The 21,795-nt window shown below is 43.3% G+C and overlaps 1 protein-coding gene across 1 annotated transcript in view; it reads right to left on the bottom strand.

Moving 5' to 3' along the window:
• Positions 1–19,077, bottom strand: part of taok2a (TAO kinase 2a) — a 41,179-nt gene extending 22,102 nt beyond the window's left edge. Inside the window, 5 exon segments of the mRNA XM_083649398.1 lie at positions 3,140–3,185; positions 9,482–9,583; positions 11,142–11,213; positions 14,615–14,755; positions 19,008–19,077. Coding sequence (XP_083505524.1) covers positions 3,140–3,185; positions 9,482–9,583; positions 11,142–11,213; positions 14,615–14,746 — 352 coding nt within the window. The 5' untranslated portion in view covers positions 14,747–14,755; positions 19,008–19,077.
• Positions 19,078–21,795: the final 2,718 nt, after the last annotated feature.

The raw sequence follows: 21,795 nt of genomic DNA, 5'->3' as shown, positions 1-21,795 counted from the left end.
CCTCCGAAACTATCGGATGGAGCTTCGGGCAGCCGAAAGAAAATGGAAGAAATCTCAGCACCCCAATGACCTCTCAGCCTATCAACACATCTTCTCTAAATTCACCGACGCAGTTTCATCAGCCAAATCATCATTTTTCATCTCTGAAATACAGTCATCCGCCAATAACCCCAAAAAACTATTCTCTACATTCTCCTCTCTCCTCAACCCCCCCCCTCCTCCTCCTCCCTCCTCCCTCTCTGCAGATGACTTTTCTACATTTTTCACAAAAAAGATTGACAATATACGCTCTTCCTTCCCCCCTCCACCCTCCAATATCAGTTCTCCTGTTTCCCACCCTGAATATCTGCCATCCATTTCAAAACTCCCTTCCTTCTCTACCCTTTCCTCTGAAGAAGTCCTCAAACTGGTTCATTCTAACCCTGCTACCTCCTGCCCTCTTGATCCCATCCCCTCCTCTCTTCTCCAGTCCATCTCTTCCGATTTATCCCCTTTTCTCACATCCCTCATCAACTCCTCCCTGTCCACAGGCATCATGCCACATTCTTTAAAAACCGCTAGAGTAAAGCCCCTACTCAAAAAACCCTCTCTTGACCCCACTGACATTAATAATTACCGTCCTATCTCCCTCTTATCATTCATTTCCAAAACCCTTGAAAGAGCAGTCTCAGATCAACTTTCCCTCCACTTATCACAAAACAACCTACTTGATCCCCTCCAATCCGGTTTCCGATCTGCCCACTCCACCGAAACTGCTCTCCTTTCCGTCACTGAGGCCCTACACACTGCTAGGGCCTCATCCCTCTCTTCCGTCCTCATTTTACTAGATCTATCTGCTGCATTCGACACAGTCAATCACCAAATTCTTCTTTCCATTCTCTCTGATTTAGGTATTTCTGGTTCTGCACTTTCCTGGTTTTCATCATATCTCTCCAACCGCTCCTACCAGGTATTATGGCGAGGAGGTCTCTCAAAACCCTGCACTCTCACCACTGGTGTCCCCCAGGGCTCAGTCCTGGGCCCCCGACTGTTCCTGCTTTATATCAGATCTCTCGGCCATATCATCTCATCACACGGTTTTTCCTATCACTGTTATGCCGACGACACACAGGTCTATCTCTCCTTCCCCCCCTCTGACACCCAAATCATGATTCGCATCTCCGCATGTCTCAAAGACATTAGTAAATGGATGTCCACTCACCACCTGAAACTGAACCTAAGCAAGACCGAGTTGCTCTTCCTCCCTGGAAAAGACTGCCCACTGACTGACCTCTCCATCTCAATAGACAACACCATTGTAATACCCTCCAAAACTGTCAAAAACCTGGGTGTGATCATAGACAACCAGCTCTCCTTCTCCGCCTACATTTCTGCAACAGCACGCTCCTGTAGATTCTCCTTATATAACATCCGCAAAATCCGTCCATTCCTCACAAAAGAAGCAACACAACTCCTGGTCCAGTCACTTATCATATCAAAACTTGACTACTGCAATGCCCTTCTAGCTGGCTTACCTACCTCTGCTATTCAACCACTCCAGCTTATCCAGAATGCTGCAGCTCGTCTGGTGTTCAATCAACCCAAATTTTCCCACGTCACCCCCCTCTTCCACGACCTCCATTGGCTTCCCATTTCCTCACGTATTAAATTCAAAACACTTACTCTAGCCTATAGAGCAGTACACCAGACAGCCCCTCCGTACCTACAATCTATGGTCAGATTCCAGCCCTCACACCGCTCCCTCCGCCCCTCCACTAGTGCTGGACGCCTCGCCCCTCCACCATTACATGTACTCAACAATCGCTCATCCCGTTCGAGACTTTTTTCATCCCTGGCACCGAAATGGTGGAACGAACTCCCTCCCTTGGTCAGGACGGCCGAAACTTTTCCCATCTTTCGAAAAAGACTAAAAACTCACCTTTTCGGCATTCCTTCATGAACTGACCTTTGCTTTGATCCTGTCACTGCCTTGTTTTACTGTTTATATTGTTTTGTATTCTTGTTGGTTGTAAATAACTTGTTGTACGTCGCTTTGGATAAAGGCGTCTGCCAAATGAAATAAAGTAAAGTAAAGTAAAGTAGTCGTCAATGGCACTCTACGTCACTAAATGAATTGACGACTAAAGTCGTCATTGGCACTCAATGAGTTAATTGCTGTGCAATGTATTTGCACGGATTATTTGCTTTTGGTTGAGACAGATTTATGGAGAGAAAGAGGGACTAACAGAATAGTGTCTCGGTAACTGCAAAAGCCACAAACTTAAGTTGAGCCTGTGTGCCGACTAAATTGTCCCCCCCCCCCAGCTGAAAACACCAGGTGCTCTTCTTAAAAACGCCCAGCTGGGAGCGCTTGAGGACACTTTGGAGGTTTTTTTTAGCCAAGAGGCTTTGGTTGATCTGGAATATCCGCGGATGTAAAAATGTAAAAAATGTTGGCACAAAGTAGAGTCGGCTACGTGCTCTGTGGATGAATGGAAGGCTGAAGCACGCAGGGAGAGAGGACCTTCTATGTGGGTTCATGAAATGTTGTGTGCCAGGAAACATCTCAATGAGCAGGCTACCATCGTTCTTTTCAAGACAAACGCTAAGCAGCAATTTACTGCACACAGATAGCACAGTGATATAGCTAGCTGCTGTAGCTTGTGTGTTATATCTCTCGGTGCCACGTTACGTGCAGTACATTGCAACTTACCAGAGAAGAGGTTGAATTCATTCATGCCTGTACAATTCATGTTTGACTCAGACCAGTGGTCTTTGTCCCGCCCCCCCTCGACTGTGATTGGACAGCTGCGTAAAAAGTGACAGTGACGAGCTCAACGTTTACCCAAAGTTCAAGATTTTTCACCCGGAGACCAGAAGAAAAAACAAAAAGCCCAACGTGAATGCGCTCAGACGCTCAGTGCCTCGTCATGCTGCTGGCGTTTGTAGCACAGTGTAAATACACGGCGCCCCCTGCTGGCGTTTGTAGCACAGTGTAAATACATGGCGCTCCCTGCTGGCGTTTGTAGCAAGGTGCAAACACACAGCGCGGCCATTGCAAACAATTCAAAAAATACACTGGCCTGAGTGGCCTCAGGAAAAAAGGCTTTTGGTGGACACACGGCATGAGAGCCGTTGTTCAGTCAGGAGCTCAACAAACCTTCAAGGAGATCTGAGGCTGAGCCGAGGCAGTACTCCATCACCAGCTGAGGAGAAGGACAATACATTTCAAAACATCATCAACAGACTTACACATAAAGCCCAACCTCTGCATTGTGTGAGACACATTCGCACACGATAATGAAATTCACTTAAATCACTGGATAGAACTGTGTGAAGTCAAGATTATTTATTTTAGAGATGCTGCGATCCGATCATGTGATCGGATATCGGCGCGATATCAGCCAAAAAACATGGATCGGATCGGATCGGATCGGATTCCAGCGAAAATGACCGATCCAAGGCTCCGATATGAGCACTCCATTCCATGACTCCGCTCCAGGATTTCTATCCAGCATGCAGCAGCACACAGAGGCCATGTGATCACAAGTTACAACAGGGCTTCTAGTAGCAGGCAGCTAGCCAACTGGTATCACCGTAGCACTACACGGAACACGGCAACGGCATAGAGAGAGTGAGCGAAAAAACCCAACGATGTCCGCCGTGTGGGAATATTACACACTAGAAAGCGAAGGGGACCCAACAGCCAAATGCAAAACTTGCTTGGTCTCATTCCACCACTAAAAACTATCCCAGCATTGTATTGTATTGGGGTCGAGTCTACTTTTCAGACCCCCGTGGCGACTTTATTTCTCAAAGGCGACTAGCGACAAATCTGGCGACTTTTTCTGACCACGGGAAGCAACGTTAATGTGTTGAATCTCTACGGATTTTGCCTGTAAATTGGTGCGGGTGGTGCTGGCTTTTCTCCCTCTCTCTCTCTCCTTCTCTCCGTCTGTCTGACACACACAGCGCTTCGGCTTCACTGCAGCCTCTATCCTACCTGAGAGCAGCAGGATAGGGTTTGCTTGTCATTTCTAACAGCGTATGTCGAATCTGTATCTGGCCAACACGGGCGGAGTCGGCACTTAATATTACAACAATACAGTCAGATTACAACGGCTATGCCGAAGCATGCACGGACCCATCAAAGCTGTCCGTCTGTAAAACGATGTTTACACAGGCAAAAGGGAGACAACACGTCCACTTGACTTGCCAAAGCATTTATCCAACAGACGATCCGACTAGTACAAAGTGTCACAGTTTAGCGAATGTGATAACGTCAAGTCAAGCGAGTGTGATTTATTTTGTTTTGACGAGGCAATTAAAGGCAATGCGCTCATGAGCGCCTAACCTCTGGCAAGGAGGTAGGCTAGAGAGTCATGACGGTGTTTAAGAGTGATATGAGGTTGCAAACTGTATAACGTTAACTGTCAAAGAAATCACATACACTAAGTATAAGGAACATCAGATTACTGCACATTACCATGTAAAAGCTTTAATAACACTGAGAATTATTTATTTATTTAGAATAATCCATGATTAATGTTATACTAATTGTCAAAAACTCACCTACATGTATTAACAAACAAGAAAACACTTGACACCACATAGGCTACCACATACATTTTATTGTGGAAATAAATAAAGATACATGAGATTAACTGTAAATCTGGCACTTAATGATGAAGCTCAAACTCAGGATTACACTAAAGTAGACTAAACAGACATTATTCTATTCTGCGCTCTACTGAACACATTTCCTCGTTTTCTATTGAGTCAAATGAGATGCCAGCAGAATCAGTTGAGGCAGCCTTCCCCAGCTATCTTTGAACACCACATAAAGTATGATGAAGATTCAAAACATAAATTTTAACTTCCATGTTCTTCTGTCGTCCATTATTACATGACTTTTCCTGTTGTTTTAGCTTTTTGCCGTGGTATCGTTTAAGTATCGAGTATCGAGATATTTAGGCAGGTATCGGTATCGAAGTCATAATTTTGGTATCGTGACAACCCTATATCGGTATCGGATCGAAATCGGTATCGAATCGGGTATCGAAATTTGATCGGAATCGGATCGGTTTTGAGGCTAAAATATCGGAATCGGATCGGAATTGAAAAATCTCGATCGCAGCATCTCTAATTTATTTATTTATATTTTTTACAATTCCTCACTTTCTGATTTTGCATTAGGTACCTTCTGCCTCCATTTTTCATGGCATGAAGAAATTGTACATCCGGATGAGGAAAAATTAATTGCATGCCAACAAATGACAGCTAAAATGAGCAGGAGTTTGAGGCACACAGGATTAATATTGTCAGAGGACTTCTGTCTTCACTCAATATGGCAATATGTGGAGTTTTTAACTTTCCAAATTAGACATGGCATATTTGCACAGATTAAATCACAATCTCATTAAAATAGGGGGCCATAGTACTAAATACTATTGATTTGAGTTTTCCACCAGTGCTTTGAAGCAGAAGCAGGCTAAGGGTTTGCTTTGTTTGTTTGTTTATCTTGTCATCATCTCATCACATTAGTGGTGTTTAGTTGAGTTGATTTGGAAATGTTAAGGTGCATTCATCAAGGATAACACAATGAACTCAGAGACTGATTTCTGTTGTGCTCCTTGAGCCGTTTTCCCACATGCGCTTTGTACCGCTAAATGACCGGAACGTGGTCTAATGCCTGCATGTGGGAAAGTCGTTGTGCCGATATAAGCGCGACCCCGTCATCGCCGACATTTCACCAGTTTCGAGCCAGTCAGAAGAGTGGGAAACGGGTCCAGTCATTTTCCGCGACAGCGGTCCTTCAATCATGGGCGAGGTGTAGCCTACACACGTTGCTTAATGTTCCAGCGGGCATAATCTAATCATTCGCGCACATTAAAGCAAACTGGCGAAATGATCTTGTGATAGCCTAATAAGAGCAGTATGTCAGCTTGCTGATTTCCGAAGGCGAAGGCAACCCCGGACACATCAAACGAAGCCAGTCTGTAAAAAGTGCTTCAACGCGACGCAGGTGAACGGATAAACATCGAACCAGCAACTATTTCTCTCAGACACGGATCCCAACTTCTTCAAAGTGCATCATCTAATCATTCGCGCACATCAAAGCAAACTACTTCCACATTTCGCTTCCTGCATTTGCTTTCTCTACATACATATAAGCTCCCCCCTCCCCCCGCCCCCCAACATACAGGCAAATTCGCTGCTAGATTCCCATATGCGAGCGTGAAGGTGTGAAGGGAAATTCAGGGAAATGTCCGATATTGACTTACAGGTAATTTTCCGGTACGCATGTGGGAAAACGGCTTTGGTGGAACAGATACCGTGGTCACAGGCATCATCAGCATGCAGCGCTTTCATAACACCAAGGAAGACATTTATTAAATCATACATCATTTTCCTGTCTTGGTTATTTATTTCTTTGATACATACATGCATAATATTACCATACCAAATACTCCTACATATACTCACACCTACATACCTTCACCCATATACATTTCTAAATCTTTCTTCCATTTTGGTCAAATAACCCTTCCCCCCACATTCGTGGCGTTTCTGGCCGTCCTAGCGTTGTTTTGAGATCAATAGCGTCCAAGTCAGTTGTAAAATGGAGCTGATTTGGGGCCAAGTGTGAGCCTGTCTTTCCTGCATCTAAATACCGTAAATTCCGGACTATAAGCCGCACCTTTTTTCCCGTTTTTTGGCCTTTTTTGGCCCCTGCGGCTTATATAACGGTGCGGCTTATCTATGGATTTTTTCAAAAAAAAAAAAAAAAAAAAAATCTCTCTTTTTTAGCACTCTTTCTAACTATAAATCCTATATAACTATAATAAGTTTTAATTTCCTCTCTTGCCCTCTTTTCACCACACTGTATGACACTGTATGACACTGTATGCACTGTAAAAAACAACACAGGTGGTGTTGTGTTATGTTGTTTTGTTGAAATGTTAATAAATGGGAGCTTCCTCTACAATCCCCTCTGTGCATGAACCCTTACATATGGTAATTAAACATTAAAACACACAAAAAAAAAAAAAAAAAAAAAAAAAAAAAACATTAAAACACCCGCGGCTTATAGTCCGGTGTGGCTTATATAAGAAAAAAATAGTCAACTTTGAAGGTGCGGCTTATACACCGGTGCGGCTTATAGTCCGGAATTTACGGTAGCTATTTTTATTCCCGTTTTCGCCAAATATCGTCATAATCTGATCCCTCAAGAACAGGGGTGCCCACACTTTTTCAGCTTGGGAGCTACTTTTAAAATGACCAAGTCAAAGTGATCTACCAAACATATTTATTTATATATATATACACTGAGTATACAGTGGAAAACAGTGGAAAAACAGTGGAAAAACAGTGGAAAAACAGTAAGTCGAAGGCGACATTACGACGATGAGGACGGTGAGGACTCAATCACAGCAGATATCCGCTGATAGCCTACCACGGAGATCTCACAGGCACAGGCACCTTATGCCTCCTCCTGACCAGGCGTTATATTTACGACCGGTCTTAGTGAGAAAAAGGCTTACACCTGTTGGTGCAACCGGCGTAGCTGTTAGGTCGTAAAGTTACGACCAACTTAGCTTAAGACCAGTCGTAAGACCACTTGGTGCAACTGGCCCCTGGCGTTTAAGCACTTTTGTTTTTGGCGGAGCGCTCTGGGCATTTCAAGCTGAAAAAAGTTTAACATTTGGAGGAAAAGCGCGCTGCTCGTCTTTTCACATCTCCTACCTCTTCTCCTCCCAGAGGGATCCTCAACCTCTGCTGCTGCCAGAATTGGCAATACTCTGCTTTCATTTTCACATCAACATCATCAAACAGACAAAACCAGCTGGCTACCATCCTTGTGATCGTTGTGTCCTGAACTGTACTGCACGCGACTTGCAGGGGGAAAGAAAACAAAGCGCAAAAAAAACACTCTGTGCGCTGTTTTGTGCGCAATGGAAGCGCCCTGTGTGAACACCGCCTAACTCTATTTTCTAACATCAGCCATTTTAATTCCCTACATTCAGAAGGGCCAACGTCACTCAGACTCAGTACCACTCTGACTAGTCAGTACCCACTCTGACTAGTCAGTACCACTCTGACTAGCTTCTTTTGAGCTGTTTGAAGTAGGGATGCACCGATCGATCGGCACGTGACCGGAAATGGCCGATTTTCACGTGATCGGCCTCGATCGGTGATCTGCGCCGGTCACTCTAAATAGCCGATTCTGTGAGCCGATTTTCACATGACGTGCGCGCACCCCAAAGCACCGAGACAGGCACCCAGCCACCACACCACACACGCCAGCATACCTTCCTCGTTGTGGATTTTTTTCACCGTCAGTGAAGTAGACAAATCTCGCAGTTTGTCACACATGCAAATCGAAAATAAGCCGTGGAGACAGAGATGCGGCTGAGTCCCGCTCGGCTGGAGTCTAGTCTGAGCGGCTCGCTCCACCTCACTGGCCCCCCTCTCTCTGCTCTCTCTACCCGGGAAGCAGTGCTGCTGCACCCGGCCACAGTGCACAGCCGACTTGGCGAGGTGAACGCGAGCATTGTGTCCAGTATAACCATTCCCCGACCTGCCTTTTCCATTCCACATCAGCGCTGGTGCCTCAGCCTGTCAGTCATGTTGTAACGTAGATACAGGAGAGACTATTTGTTTCGTATTGCAAATAGAACGACGGACATAATAATAAAAATGCATCGGACTCACAAGTGTGCAAGGATTTCTGTGCGTGACGATATTTTTTCGGATGGCAGATAAAAATACGCATACCAAACTTCGGACTGTGTGTAAACTCCGCCTGATATTCAGACTGAAGATCGTTACTGTAACTCATAAACTCATTTCCCCTCTACTCAAGAGGACTGGTCTGGAGCCAGGCTATAAACTCCTTGTCCATGGATCATTTTGATGTTCTGTTGCACCTGTTTTCTTTTGGAAAAGTAAATGCATGATAGCTGTGGGATATAGGCTATTGGATTTAATTTAATTTTTGTATTCATTGTATTTGCACAAAAAAGCTCTGTCCAGTAGCCTAACCTGGAACACTTTTATTTTGAGATGTGTTTGAGTGAGATGGTCCTACTTCATGCAAATGATAAGATAAGATAAGATTATTTGGATCCCCATTAGATGTAAGAATTGTTCTATGAATCTTAATTTTCAAACAAAGTTACAAAAACGTTTGTGTAAGCTGTCAATTGTTGTTTTTAGAAAAAAAATCGGTATCGGCAAGTCAGACTATTCAAAAATCGGAAATCGGAATCGGCCAAGAAAATGGCAATCGGTGCATCCCTAGTTTGAAGTTGAGTTCTAATCCCCTTGGGGACACTACTGTACCATGTAGTACAGCATAGTCAAAGTGAGGCTGAATTCAAACTGATGATAATATTTTCCGGATTTACTTATCCAAAAAAGCGGCCTTATGGCCTAAATTTAATTTGTCCCATGTCCTCTCCAAGGAGATATCCACACACACACACACGCGTGTACGTACCCATGCTGTGTGCTCTCTCAGGTAACATCCCCGGTACTCGATGGTGTTGGGGTGACGGAGTTTCTGTAGGAACTTCACCTCTTTAATGATGTCTTGCCATTTCTGGAGACAGAAAACAAACCCAATCAGCACACAACTCAACTCAATGCACTACTCACATACTTCTGAGGAGATGTCTGTTATAACTACAGACATGTCCTGTATGTTAACTACTAGACTGTCAGTCTGTTATAACTACAGACATGTCCTGTATGTTAACTACTGTTATAACTACAGACATGTCCTGTATGTTAACTACTGTTATAACTACAGACATGTCCTGTATGTTAACTACTGTTATAACTACAGACATGTCCTGTATGTTAACTACAGACATGTCCTGTATGTTAACTACAGACATGTCCTGTATGTTAACTACAGACATGTCCTGTATGTTAACTACTAGACTGTCAGTATGTTATTTACCAGACATGTCCTGTATGTTAACTACTAGACTGTCAGTATGTCCTGTATGTTAACTACTCGACTGTCAGTATGTCATTTAGCAGATATGTCCTGTATGTTAACTACTAGACTGTCAGTATGTCATTTAGCAGATATGTCCTGTATGTTAACTACTAGACTGTCAGTATGTTATTTAGCAGATATGTCCTGTATGTTAACTACTAGACTGTCAGTATGTCATTTAGCAGATATGTCCTGTATGTTAACTACTAGACTGTCACTATGTCATTTAGCAGATATGTCCTGTATGTTAACTACTAGACTGTCAGTATGTTATTTAGCAGATATGTCCTGTATGTTAACTACTCGACTGTCAGTATGTCATTTAGCAGATATGTCCTGTATGTTAACTACTAGACTGTCAGTATGTCATTTAGCAGATATGTCCTGTATGTTAACTACTAGACTGTCAGTATGTCATTTAGCAGATATGTCCTGTATGTTAACTACTAGACTGTCAGTATGTCATTTAGCAGATATGTCCTGTATGTTAACTACTAGACTGTCAGTATGTCATTTAGCAGACAGGTCCTGTATGTTAACTACTAGACTGTCAGTATGGCATTTAGCAGATATGTCCTGTATGTTAACTACTAGACTGTCAGTATGTCATTTACCAGACATGTCCCGTATGTTAAAGGGATACGTCAACATTTTTCAGTCAGCAATTCATACAGTTTCTAACACAATGTTTACATTTGCCTATAGGTTTATGACAAATGTCTCAGTTTTGTCTAAGCGATAAACACACATGCAGTTTTGCACCAAGAAGCTGCAGATAAAACATGTCATGCAGATGTTCTTGAATTTAAATAGAAATTCTTGAACATTTGTCAAGGTTTTGACTTCAGACTGCTCACTGAGTCACTAGATCAACACTTTGGACACAAGCAGGTTTCACAGCTAATTCACAGCTCAGGTGATGAATACTAGTACAGCCACAGAGTCACTGGAAAGACCAGTTAGTGCATTTTAGGGATTTAAGAGAAAGACAACAAGCCATGAAATGACACAATTAGCAACAGCTATTCCTTTTCGCATGATTCAGTCAAATCTGGTTTGTAGAGAAAGTGGGTCTCTAGGGGAAGTCACAGACAGGCCTTGTGAAAGCCGAGATATCTCAATAGTCAACTTCAAAACCAAATAGTCTGTTGACCTCATTGGTCTGCTTGCCACTGTAGGACATCTTCTTGATGGCCACCACCTCATTGTTGCGCACGTCTTGGGCCTGTTGGACAACAGACACAAATGGAAACATTATTCACACTCAAATTAGTTTGTGGGTGTGTTCACAACAGGTGTGTTCACAACACTCACAGACTCAAATGAGTGTGTGGGTGTGTTCACAACAGGTGTGTTCACAACACTCACACACTCAAATGAGTGTGTGGGTGTGTTCACAACAGGTGTGTTCACAACACTCACACACTCAAATGAGTGTGTGGGTGTGTTCACAACAGGTGTGTTCACAACACTCACACACTCAAATGAGTGTGTGGGTGTGTTCACAACAGGTGTGTTCACAACACTCACACACTCAAATGGGTTTGTGGGTGTGTTCACAACAGGTGTGTTCACAACACTCACACACTGTGTTCACAACACTCAGTTTGGAACGTGCCTCACCTTAGGGCCATGGCACAGCTTGTATTTACGGTGGCAGAAATATAACGGTACACATGCTGGACACATTATAGTCATGCACAAAACATATACACATATATAATATATAATATATATGAAATTAAACAATCAAAATGTGCTGTCATTGCAGAATTCCATCTTTAATTTGAGGGTATTTACATCCAAGTCAGGTGAACAGTGTAGGAATGACATTACATGTTAAGGCACCAAACGTAATTGGACAAACTAACATAATCATCTAATCGTCCAACGAGTTCTGAGTCATTGGTTGAATATGAGCAGATAATATTGTCCAAAACACTTCAGATTTTATTCTGCTGCTGTTGTCAGTAGTCACATCATCAATAAATGCAAGGGAATTAGTTCTATGAACTAATATGAACATACATGCCCACACTGTCAATGGAACTGCTTGTGGAATCCGCTTATAGTGATCATAGTTCTGGACAGTGATTAACCACTTCTACTGATCAAAAAGCTTTGTCCTGAATCATCCCGATACAAATGCTGTTAAAATCATTTGCTTATAGTGATCAGTTTGACCCGTCCCAAGGTGATCACTGTAAGAGCAGTGCACTGACTCGAGTAATTCATCGTTGCCACCCTGGTACAAGAGTGGGAATATTTATACTGTAAAGACATATTTTGTGAAAGCACAAAGTCAATGTACATTTAGCCCACTTTGTAGAAAATACCAAGATATATATTGTGTATCACCATTCAGCCTAAAAATACAGATGTGATTTTTGGTCCATATCGCCCAGCCCTACAGTGATTCATAATAATGCTAGTCTGATACTGGGGGAAAAATGCTTGAATGAGCAACTGTTTAAAATGTCCCTTTCATTCCTCTTGCATTATTATATCAATGCAAATTGATGCAGATCCTTTATTTTTGTGGCACAGGTCTCCCATGGCCTTTTGAAGGAGCTGAAACTCAGCGTGGCCGTGTGTTGTGCATCTAAGAACTGCTTTGAAGATGTTGGCTTGAAGCCCCAGCATGCCAAGAAGAATATGTTACATGTAAAATAAGATATGTATCTAGTGCAGTCGCATGCTGTTTTCTCACCATTTTACTAATTAGGAGGGGGAAATGTTTCTGTTTCTGTTTCTTTCTCATTAATATTAGCAGTGTGGATATGAACAGACGGCATCGCTCCCTCCTTGAAAGCCACACAGAAAGATTTGCTGCTCAGGCCTCCTGCGTGTGTTTCTCAGTGAAATGTTACAACGGCTTCTGAATTAGGGAAATCCTATCGGTACATGTGTTTCCATCCTAACCTAAACTAGGGATGGGCAACTAATTTCGAAATTTTCGAATAGTCGTTTTTATTATCAAGATCGACTTTTATTATTGAAAGTCAAAAATCTTTTATTGACAATCTTGTCTTAAAAAGCAAGTTTTCCATTGTTTTTACCAGCGCCTGTCTCTTTAAGGGCAGCAAGTTCGTCCATGTGACGTTGCTGTAGCCGATGGTTGTGCACTGCGCACTGACTCACTCACGCAAGGAGCATTAGCGACAGTAGCACCCAGCAGCTCCTTGATTGAAACGGTAGAAACATAGTAGAAATTGTGTCTACATAATATCAACACTCAGCCACAAGGAAAAGGTTTCAAAGCTCGTTACTGCATGAAGAAAAGCTGACATTCTGTCTACTGTTCCATGGGCTAGCTCAGCTTTGTTCAGGAAGCTAAGCTAACGTGGCTAACATAGTCTGGGTCTGTGGATGTCAATAGAGTGTCAAAGTCACCCCCTCTCCCTCGGATTTCATCCACCATTCATTTTTCCATAGACCTGCAGTAAAATGCTTATCCACAATGAAAGAAGGACTTTCCGCACACTTAAATTTGCACTAAAAATCAATTAAAAAAAATGCTTATAACTTTAACTTTACTTTGTCAAACCAAGTGATTCAACTACACTTAGAATCAGGGGAGAACATATAACATTTTTGACTCGCTTTTTTTAAGGGGCGGGCGAATTTCGACAAAAAGTCGACTTTGGCCCAGTGAATTTTGACTCGTGTTTTTGCTAAAGAATGCCCATCCAAACCTAAACATTGACGAGTTAATAAATGCAACATGCGGATACAAGAGATTTTGTTGCTTTGTATATGAAAAAACAGCACACGATGTACAAATAACCGAATCTGGTCGCTACCTGGAATTGATTCAAGACAAATTTGAAAACAAAACAAAACCATATGAAATAAAACCAGCCTATTTGTGAGTGAGCACAGCTAACGGAAGCTGTGAAACTACAAATGGGCAGAATAAGAAAAAGGACAAGAGGAAATCAACTGTTCGGGGAGGTGAAGATCAACTGTGTTTAATAACGCAGGTGGGATGCAACCAATCTGTCACTACATAGTGAAAGAAAGAACTAATAACTGGTCGAGTTCAACAGACTTATTTAAAGGACTAACATTTAGATAATTTATTTCAAGACTTTAAAGACCCACGGGTAGCCTGTTTTTTGGTTCACAGTAGGGATGCACCGATATGAACATTTTGGCCGATGCCGATAACCGATATTAACATTGCTGTTATGGCCGATAACCGATATTTACTGATGTCGATATGATCTGTATAAAACACATTTTTATGATCATCACATTTTGTACATACTGAAAAACACATGTTAACACTGAATTTGAAAAAGTTATGCATTTCTTTATTTGCAAAGCCTTTGGAAAAGCCCATAAATCATAGATTTACTGCATTATTTCACATCAATGTGAAGAATTTGGCTGATAATGATAACCGATATTAACATTGCAACATCTGACCGATACCGATATGACCGATATGTTAAAAAATGACTAACATCGGCCGATATGATTGCCGATATATCGTGCATCCCTAGTTCACAGTGCGTCCTGAAGAGGACGTCCTGATGAATAAATAGGGATTATCGGGACCAACACAACATCCAGTCCTCCACTATATCTCAGCAGCCACTGACGTCCCCACATCCTACTCACAAAGTAGACGGCTCCAAAGCTGCCATGGCCGATCTCACGGAGGTCAGCAAACAGCTTCTCGGGGTCGTCTCGATAGAAGAGCTCTGCTACCTCCGGGTCCTTCAGATTGCCCGCCCGTACGCTCGAGGGCATTGCCAGGGCCTGAGAACAGAAGAGAAGCAGTTAGTACCCGCCCGTACGCTCAAGGGCATTGCCAGGGCCTGAGAACAGAAGAGAAGCAGTTAGTACCCGCCCGTACGCTCGAGGGCATTGCCAGGGCCTGAGAACAGAAGAGAAGCAGTTAGTACCCGCCCGTACGCTCGAGGGCATTGCCAGGGCCTGAGAACAGAAGAGAAGCAGTTAGTACCCGCCCGTACGCTCGAGGGCATTGCCAGGGCCTGAGAACAGAAGAGAAGCAGTTAGTACCCGCCCGTACGCTCGAGGGCATTGCCAGGGCCTGAGAACAGAAGAGAAGCAGTTAGTACCCGCCCGTACGCTCGAGGGCATTGCCAGGGCCTGAGAACAGAAGAGAAGCAGTTAGTACCCGCCCATACGCTCGAGGGCATTGCCAGGGCCTGAGAACAGAAGAGAAGCAGTTAGTACCCGCCCGTACGCTCGAGGGCATTGCCAGGGCCTGAGAACAGAAGAGAAGCAGTTAGTACCCGCCCGTACGCTCGAGGGCATTGCCAGGGCCTGAGAACAGAAGAGAAGCAGTTAGTACCCGCCCGTACGCTCGAGGGCATTGCCAGGGCCTGAGAACAGAAGAGAAGCAGTTAGTACCCGCCCGTACGCTCGAGGGCATTGCCAGGGCCTGAGAACAGAAGAGAAGCAGTTGGTACCGCCCGGGACGTTGCTTATGCTTGTGTTTCCGCACAGACCCCCCCCGTTTTGTTGTTATTGTTGTGGCAAGTAACCGGTTACTTGCCACAACAATACTACTTGAATATTTAAATAAGTTAAAATCTCCATCCCTAGCCTTGTTAATGTTGTTTGTCAGTCTGGTTTAGGGATGCCACGGTGTGGACATTTTCCCACCGGGTAATAAACACGTGACAACAACACCGGTGTTACTGGTGACACCGTCAAAATAAAGGTAAAAAAAATATATATATATGCTCCTCTGCTAGGGCTGGGTATGGGCAAGGACCTCACGATACGATACGTATCCCGATACATGGGTCGCGATACGATTGTATCACAATATACATTGCGATACAATACATATTGTGATATATTGCAATACTCGACATCATTTAATAAAAAATAGATTCGCTGTATACCACCCAGGTAGTGTAATAATATGTAACACTGCGCATGTGCTTATTTTACCTTGATGATTAATGACACAAAGTGGGTTGATTACCTCCTTTAACCCATTGATACCTGATGCAGCATTTGCGTGTATATCCCTCATTTGTGTGTGTATCCCTTTAAGACCGCGAACCGCGTGACGCGGTTTGCGGTCTTAAAGGGATACACACACAAATGCTGCATCAGGTATCAATGGGTTAAGAGTGGCTAATTAAGTATATTCATCTTAGAAAGCTGCAGCAGGAGCGGAGTTTAGCAGACGGGAAGTAGCTCGCGCTTGGATGGGGAAGTCAAGATCCGCCCTACTCTGCCTCTGATTGGCTCGACTCGTTGCTTTCGTCGGTTGGATTGGTCAGGTTATCGCTAGTCGGAGGGTCTGACGATGCGAGAAGTAGATTCACAACACGCTGGCCGCACATAATTTAATTCACAGCCGTCAACGCCTTTTTGCATAGTTTTAACTAAGAAATCGTACCAAAGTACTTTGATGCCTAAATGCGTGCCTGGTACGAAAAATGCGTGCCGGTTGGCAGGTCTGTCTCTAATTTCCAATGATGCATTATGTGGCCCTCAGTGGTCTCTGAAGCCAAGGAACCAGAGGCCTGTGGCTGTTTGTAAACGCCCTGTGCCCGCCTACGCAGCAGTCAAGCGCCGGGATTGGCCAGAACAGCTGACTGGACTTGGGAAAAATGTAGAAAAAACTGTGGACTGGATTTTTTTGTTGTATTTGATTTTTGAGATAAAATGTCTGCTTGTTGAAGCTTGGGACTAAAGCACCTGGGTTTTTTCATCTTTTAAAATAAAGATGTTTAAAAAACTATTGCTTGTTACATTTTCAGTGCTGTACCTTTTCTCTGGGTAAGAATTGAGCTTGAAATTAACGATATGATACATTATATTATGATATGAGCTATGAACGTGAACACAACACCGTTTATATTATTGCATGTTTTTGTAGATTGTGTACATTGTGTAGATTACAATTATTATGCTTATTATTATTACTATGCTAAGGAAGGTAGGTGACCATAATTGATTTCAATGTCCGCTCTCAATGTCCGCTCTCGAAATCGCTGTCCGTTCTCAAGAGCTATTCAGTTGGTTCATGAAATCGCTGGGCTGCGTGCCCTCCAGTGTTTGTGGTGTGGGAGATGCCAGCTGTCAAAAGAAGAAGACAAAAGACTTGCTCCTGGCCAATCCCGGCGCTTGGACTGCTGCGTAGGCGGGCACAGGGCGTGGTTATTGCGTAACCTATGTGCGAATAGAAATCACGCCCCTCTGGGGCCGGTTGCACAAAGCACCTTAAGTTAAGATTTTGCTTAGGGTCCGAGTTAAGGTGTCCATAAAATAGAATCGGCTGCACAAAACACCCTTAAATCTTGTGCTTATGTTTTCCTTAATATGTTTAACCTTAAGGAGAAGATTTAAGGGTGTTTTGTGCAACCGATTTTATTTTATGAACACCTTAACTTGGACTCTAAGGAAAATCTTAATTTAAGGTGCTTTGTGCAACCAGCCCCTGATTTTTGAGTAGTACATTTTTAGTAGTTGTTGACAGTCAAGAGAAAAACAACAAATGTGGAAAAGAGATAAGCACCAATCTACCATGAGATGAGGATGGCTCTAAAAGTAAAGATGTTTCTCAAACGCTTCTTGTTCAACAGAAAGGGCGAGTCATCATTTGGTGTGTCAGTAGTGCCTGATGACCAAGATCACATGGCTGAACCAGGCTGAACCAGGCTGCGACTCTGGTGGCTGTGACAAGTAATGACGTTACTTCTGCAAAGCAGAAACTCCGTAGTGTAAATTGTCTGTCCCTGGTCCACCCTAAAACTGTAGTGTAGGCTATACAGTAATGTGCATAATATGAGCGGTCACAACATTCAAACAGGCTGGGCTTCTGGGTACAAAGCATTCATCATCAGTGCCACTGCCAGTAACCATTGCCTTCAAAAATGAGATCTAGATGATTCCTTAAACGAAACAAGCCATTTGGACCACACCAGAGATGCAAAGTCATGGATAGTGAAAAAGGTGACCAGGGCAGACACAAAATCATTCACTTAAGTGCCCTATTCCGGGATGAAAAGGGTGACTGTCACATGAAGATGACTAGTTTGCATCCCTGTCACACACAGCGAGTAATGGGCAAGGTGTGGTCCAAAGTTGATAGAATAGAAAATTATTTAATCGTAAAGCATACAAAGAATGAAACATCCATGAAACACTTATAATTGTATATTGTAGCTATAGCTAAATTAGCTAGAGTGTAATCATAGTTGAAGATGAAGGAAACCGTACATGCCTTTCAGCTAGAGCTAACTCTCTCATGGCAGAAATCACTATTGTTAAACATCAAATCTACCCTAAACAATTTAAGGGAGTAAGGAAGCTGAGGGAACGTGGCCTTGGCTTTAACTTTGGAAAAGCATCATGTCTACTCATTTGGACTTCTTCTTCAGAACCAAAAGCTCACTATATTTTTGCAGGGCGAGCTTTTCAGCTTGTTATCATGAATCAAATGTTACAAATTAAGAGTCTAGGGATGCATTAGCTTAGCTAGTCGCCGAGTACTGATACTTCGTTAAATTGCTAGTAACTTTAGTCAGTGTTAGCAGCTAATATATGGTTAGCAAACCACAACTGTCACAACAGTAACGTTAGCTAATGTTGTCTCGATTAACGTTAGCTAGCTCAGGGTTGCTCAAAAGACCACCAAGTAACGTTAGACAAACATGCCAGTGTCATCCATTTAGATTTGACCAAACGTTGTCCCATGGGTCCATATATGGTAGGACTAACGTTAACGTAATAATAATGATTATTATTATTATACAGTCTATGTTACTGATTAGCATTTGCAACGTTAGCTGCCCGTGTAAATGTACGTTAATCTGTGAAAAAACAGACCGTTTTAAACATTTTCTAATTGGGATAATTTCTCGTAACTTCAAATGAGTGAAATGATACTATGCTTGTTTGCTATGGACCCCCTGTAGCCGCTTTGAAGGCCTCTGGGAGTCCCGGGAGCCCCGTTTGAGAACCTCTAGTTAGCTAGTTTAGTTAGCATTGCGGCTAGCTAGCAAAATCAATGATTCCTTACCGCGGCTTATTGTGGTTCCGCTCTGGCAAGAAAAACAACTGTTCAGCAGTCAAGCTAGCAAGCTTCGGTCTTCATAGTCCGGTCTGCTCACGGTGATGATCAATCAGATGTTTGGTCCATTTTCACAGAGGTCGCCCCAGATTTCACAGCCACGACCAACTGATGAACGGCTTGCAGACTACTCTGGCTAGCTTAGCTAGCTCAAACGGCTACTGCAAGCTCGCTAGCTGTGTTTACTTACTACTGCTTTACTAGCCTTGGCTAATTGCCTAGCTTAGCTTAGCTTAGCTAGCTTGCAAGCTAACGTTAGCTGTTCCTACGGGGTGTGGCTGGCGTTTCTCTGCGATTCCCCACCTCCATGCATATTGCCCGGTTACAACAGACCTTTAAAAAAGTATCGACTTAAAAAGCTATATCTCGTCTGTGCCTTGCCCTCACGTTTCATTTATTTCTAACACCGTTTTTGTTCTTGCTAAACACAAGATGGCACAGACTGGTGGGGCGGGACTCAAAGTGTAGACCGGAAAATGATTTGTTCTATTTCCTGTGAGGTTTCTGTTTCACAAATAAAAAAGTATGCATAAATAAACGATAAATTATGAATTATGGTAATATTAGTAATAATTATATAGTAGGCTACAAACCTTCGAAGGCTCAATACATTTGTATTTTACACTATATGTGTGGCCTGCAAAAACCCTTCACATGGTGGGAATTTGACATTTTCATTTTTTGACATTTCCATGGGAGCATGTGGGCAATGTTTCTCTCTCTGTTCTGTTAAAAATTTTGTCCCACTGATGATGTCATCAGTCATGACATCAGTGATGTCACTTGAGCAATTGTGCATTGTGACATCACTGATGATGTCATTAGTGACATACACACACACACACACACGAGAGAGAGACTGAGGGAGAGGGAGAGAGACTGAGGGAGAGAGAGAGAGACATTGCGCGCACCAATAGGGCAGGCGAGGCCGCGCAGCAGGCACGCCTAGGAATCGAGCGCGCGCGGCGCTCGATTCGCGCGGCGAGATGCCTAATTTCCATAAATTAGAAAGTCTCACCTATATAGGACGAATCAGCGTGACGTCACTTGACACCCAGAAATGCGGAACCCCGCGGCAGTTAATAGTATGAGTTGTGCCAAACAAACGTCAATATCTCCAAAACTATACATGACATCGCTTATATTTTGACATTCTGAGTGAGAGCAGAAGTAGCTCAAGAGTTTGATGTATAATATATGCATGTCGTGTTAAAGTTGTGTGAACTGTCGCAGTTTTTAAAATGTAAACATAGTTAGCTGGCTAGAGTCACCCCCGCAGTAAATGCACATCTGAACAGACGTCTATGTACCTGCTCTAGAATCCCCAATCCTGTAGTGTAGAGCCGCAACTCTGTCCTTTGGTGAGTCAGCCATTGAGATATATGGGGGTTTTACCCCATTCGCATGCCAGCCATATAACATTTTGTGGGCCTTCCCACACAGACTATTAAGATCAGATTTTTGCTTTTAATGTTTTATACAGAAAGTGATGAAACCTATATGAAACCCATGGCCAATTGTACATTCTGTCATTGTGTTACTTTTGGATGGAATAGTGAATATAAATTATTCTACTTTTTTGCTGGGGACCCCCTCAAGGGTCTCTGGGGGTCCCCGGACCCCACTTTGAGAACCACTGGGCTATACAACAATAAAGACAGAGCAGTGCAGACAGTGCAAATAAATGCAGGTCAATTTATGCAAATTAAAATGCAAATAATAACTGCAGGTTAACAGGCCTGTGGATATTTCAGAGGTGAGGTGTTACATTACATTACATTACATTACATTACATTACATCATTTGGCAGACGCTTTTATCCAAAGCGACTTACAATCACACATTTTTGTCAACAATAGAGAAACTAACTATGCAACACAATCTATGACAGCTACAACTTCTGAAGGAATAGTGGTATTTTGTTTTATGTATTTATTTATTTTGAGAGAGAGAGAGAGAGAGAGAGAGAGAGAGAGAGAGAGAGAGAGAGATGTTAGATCAAGAAGGGGCCAGGTGGAGCCTGAAAAGGTGTGTTTTTAGTCTTTGCCGAAAGATCGACAGTGATTCGGCCGTCCTGACCGAAGGTGGGAGCTTGTTCCACCATTGAGGTGCCAGCAGGGATGAAAAGAGTTGCGAACGGGATGAGCAACTTTTGAGCCCACGTAGCGAAGGAGGGGCAAAGCATCCTGCACTGGTGGAGGAGCGGTGAGAGGTTTAGAGCCTGACCATAGATTGTAGGTACAGAGGGGCTGTCTGGTGTACTGCCCTGCTGTAGGCCAGTACCAGTGTCTTGAATTTGATGGGAATTGGCTTCCCAAGATGGGAAGCCAGTGAAGGTCCCGGAAGAGGAGAATTTGGGTTGGTTGAAAACCAGACGGGCTGCAGCGTTCTGAATGAGCTGAAGCGGTCGGATGTCAGAGGCAGGTAGCCCGGCCAGGAGCACGTTGCCGTAGTCCAGACGGGAGATGATAAGTGACTGGACCAGGAGTTGTGTCGCTTCCCTGGTGAGAAACGTATGGATTTTGCGGAGGTGTTCTCCAAGATCCCACTGATCTTTCACCTCATCCTACTCTCTGCACTCTAGCTGCTTATCACAACATAATAACAACCACCAACACCTTCACATGCCAACAAGCAGAGATTCATTATAAAGATAGGCCTATATAATGTAGGATTTTTTTATTTGACATTTTCAGGCCAAAAACATGCAACATACTAATTTTATTCTTATTGGGGT

The sequence above is a fragment of the Poromitra crassiceps genome, assembly GCF_964638095.1.
Source record: "Poromitra crassiceps genome assembly, chromosome: 13".
Classification (NCBI taxonomy): domain Eukaryota; kingdom Metazoa; phylum Chordata; class Actinopteri; order Beryciformes; family Melamphaidae; genus Poromitra; species Poromitra crassiceps.
The sequence above is the reverse complement of the archived record's forward strand: the minus strand, read 5'-3'. Positions and strand labels throughout refer to the sequence as shown.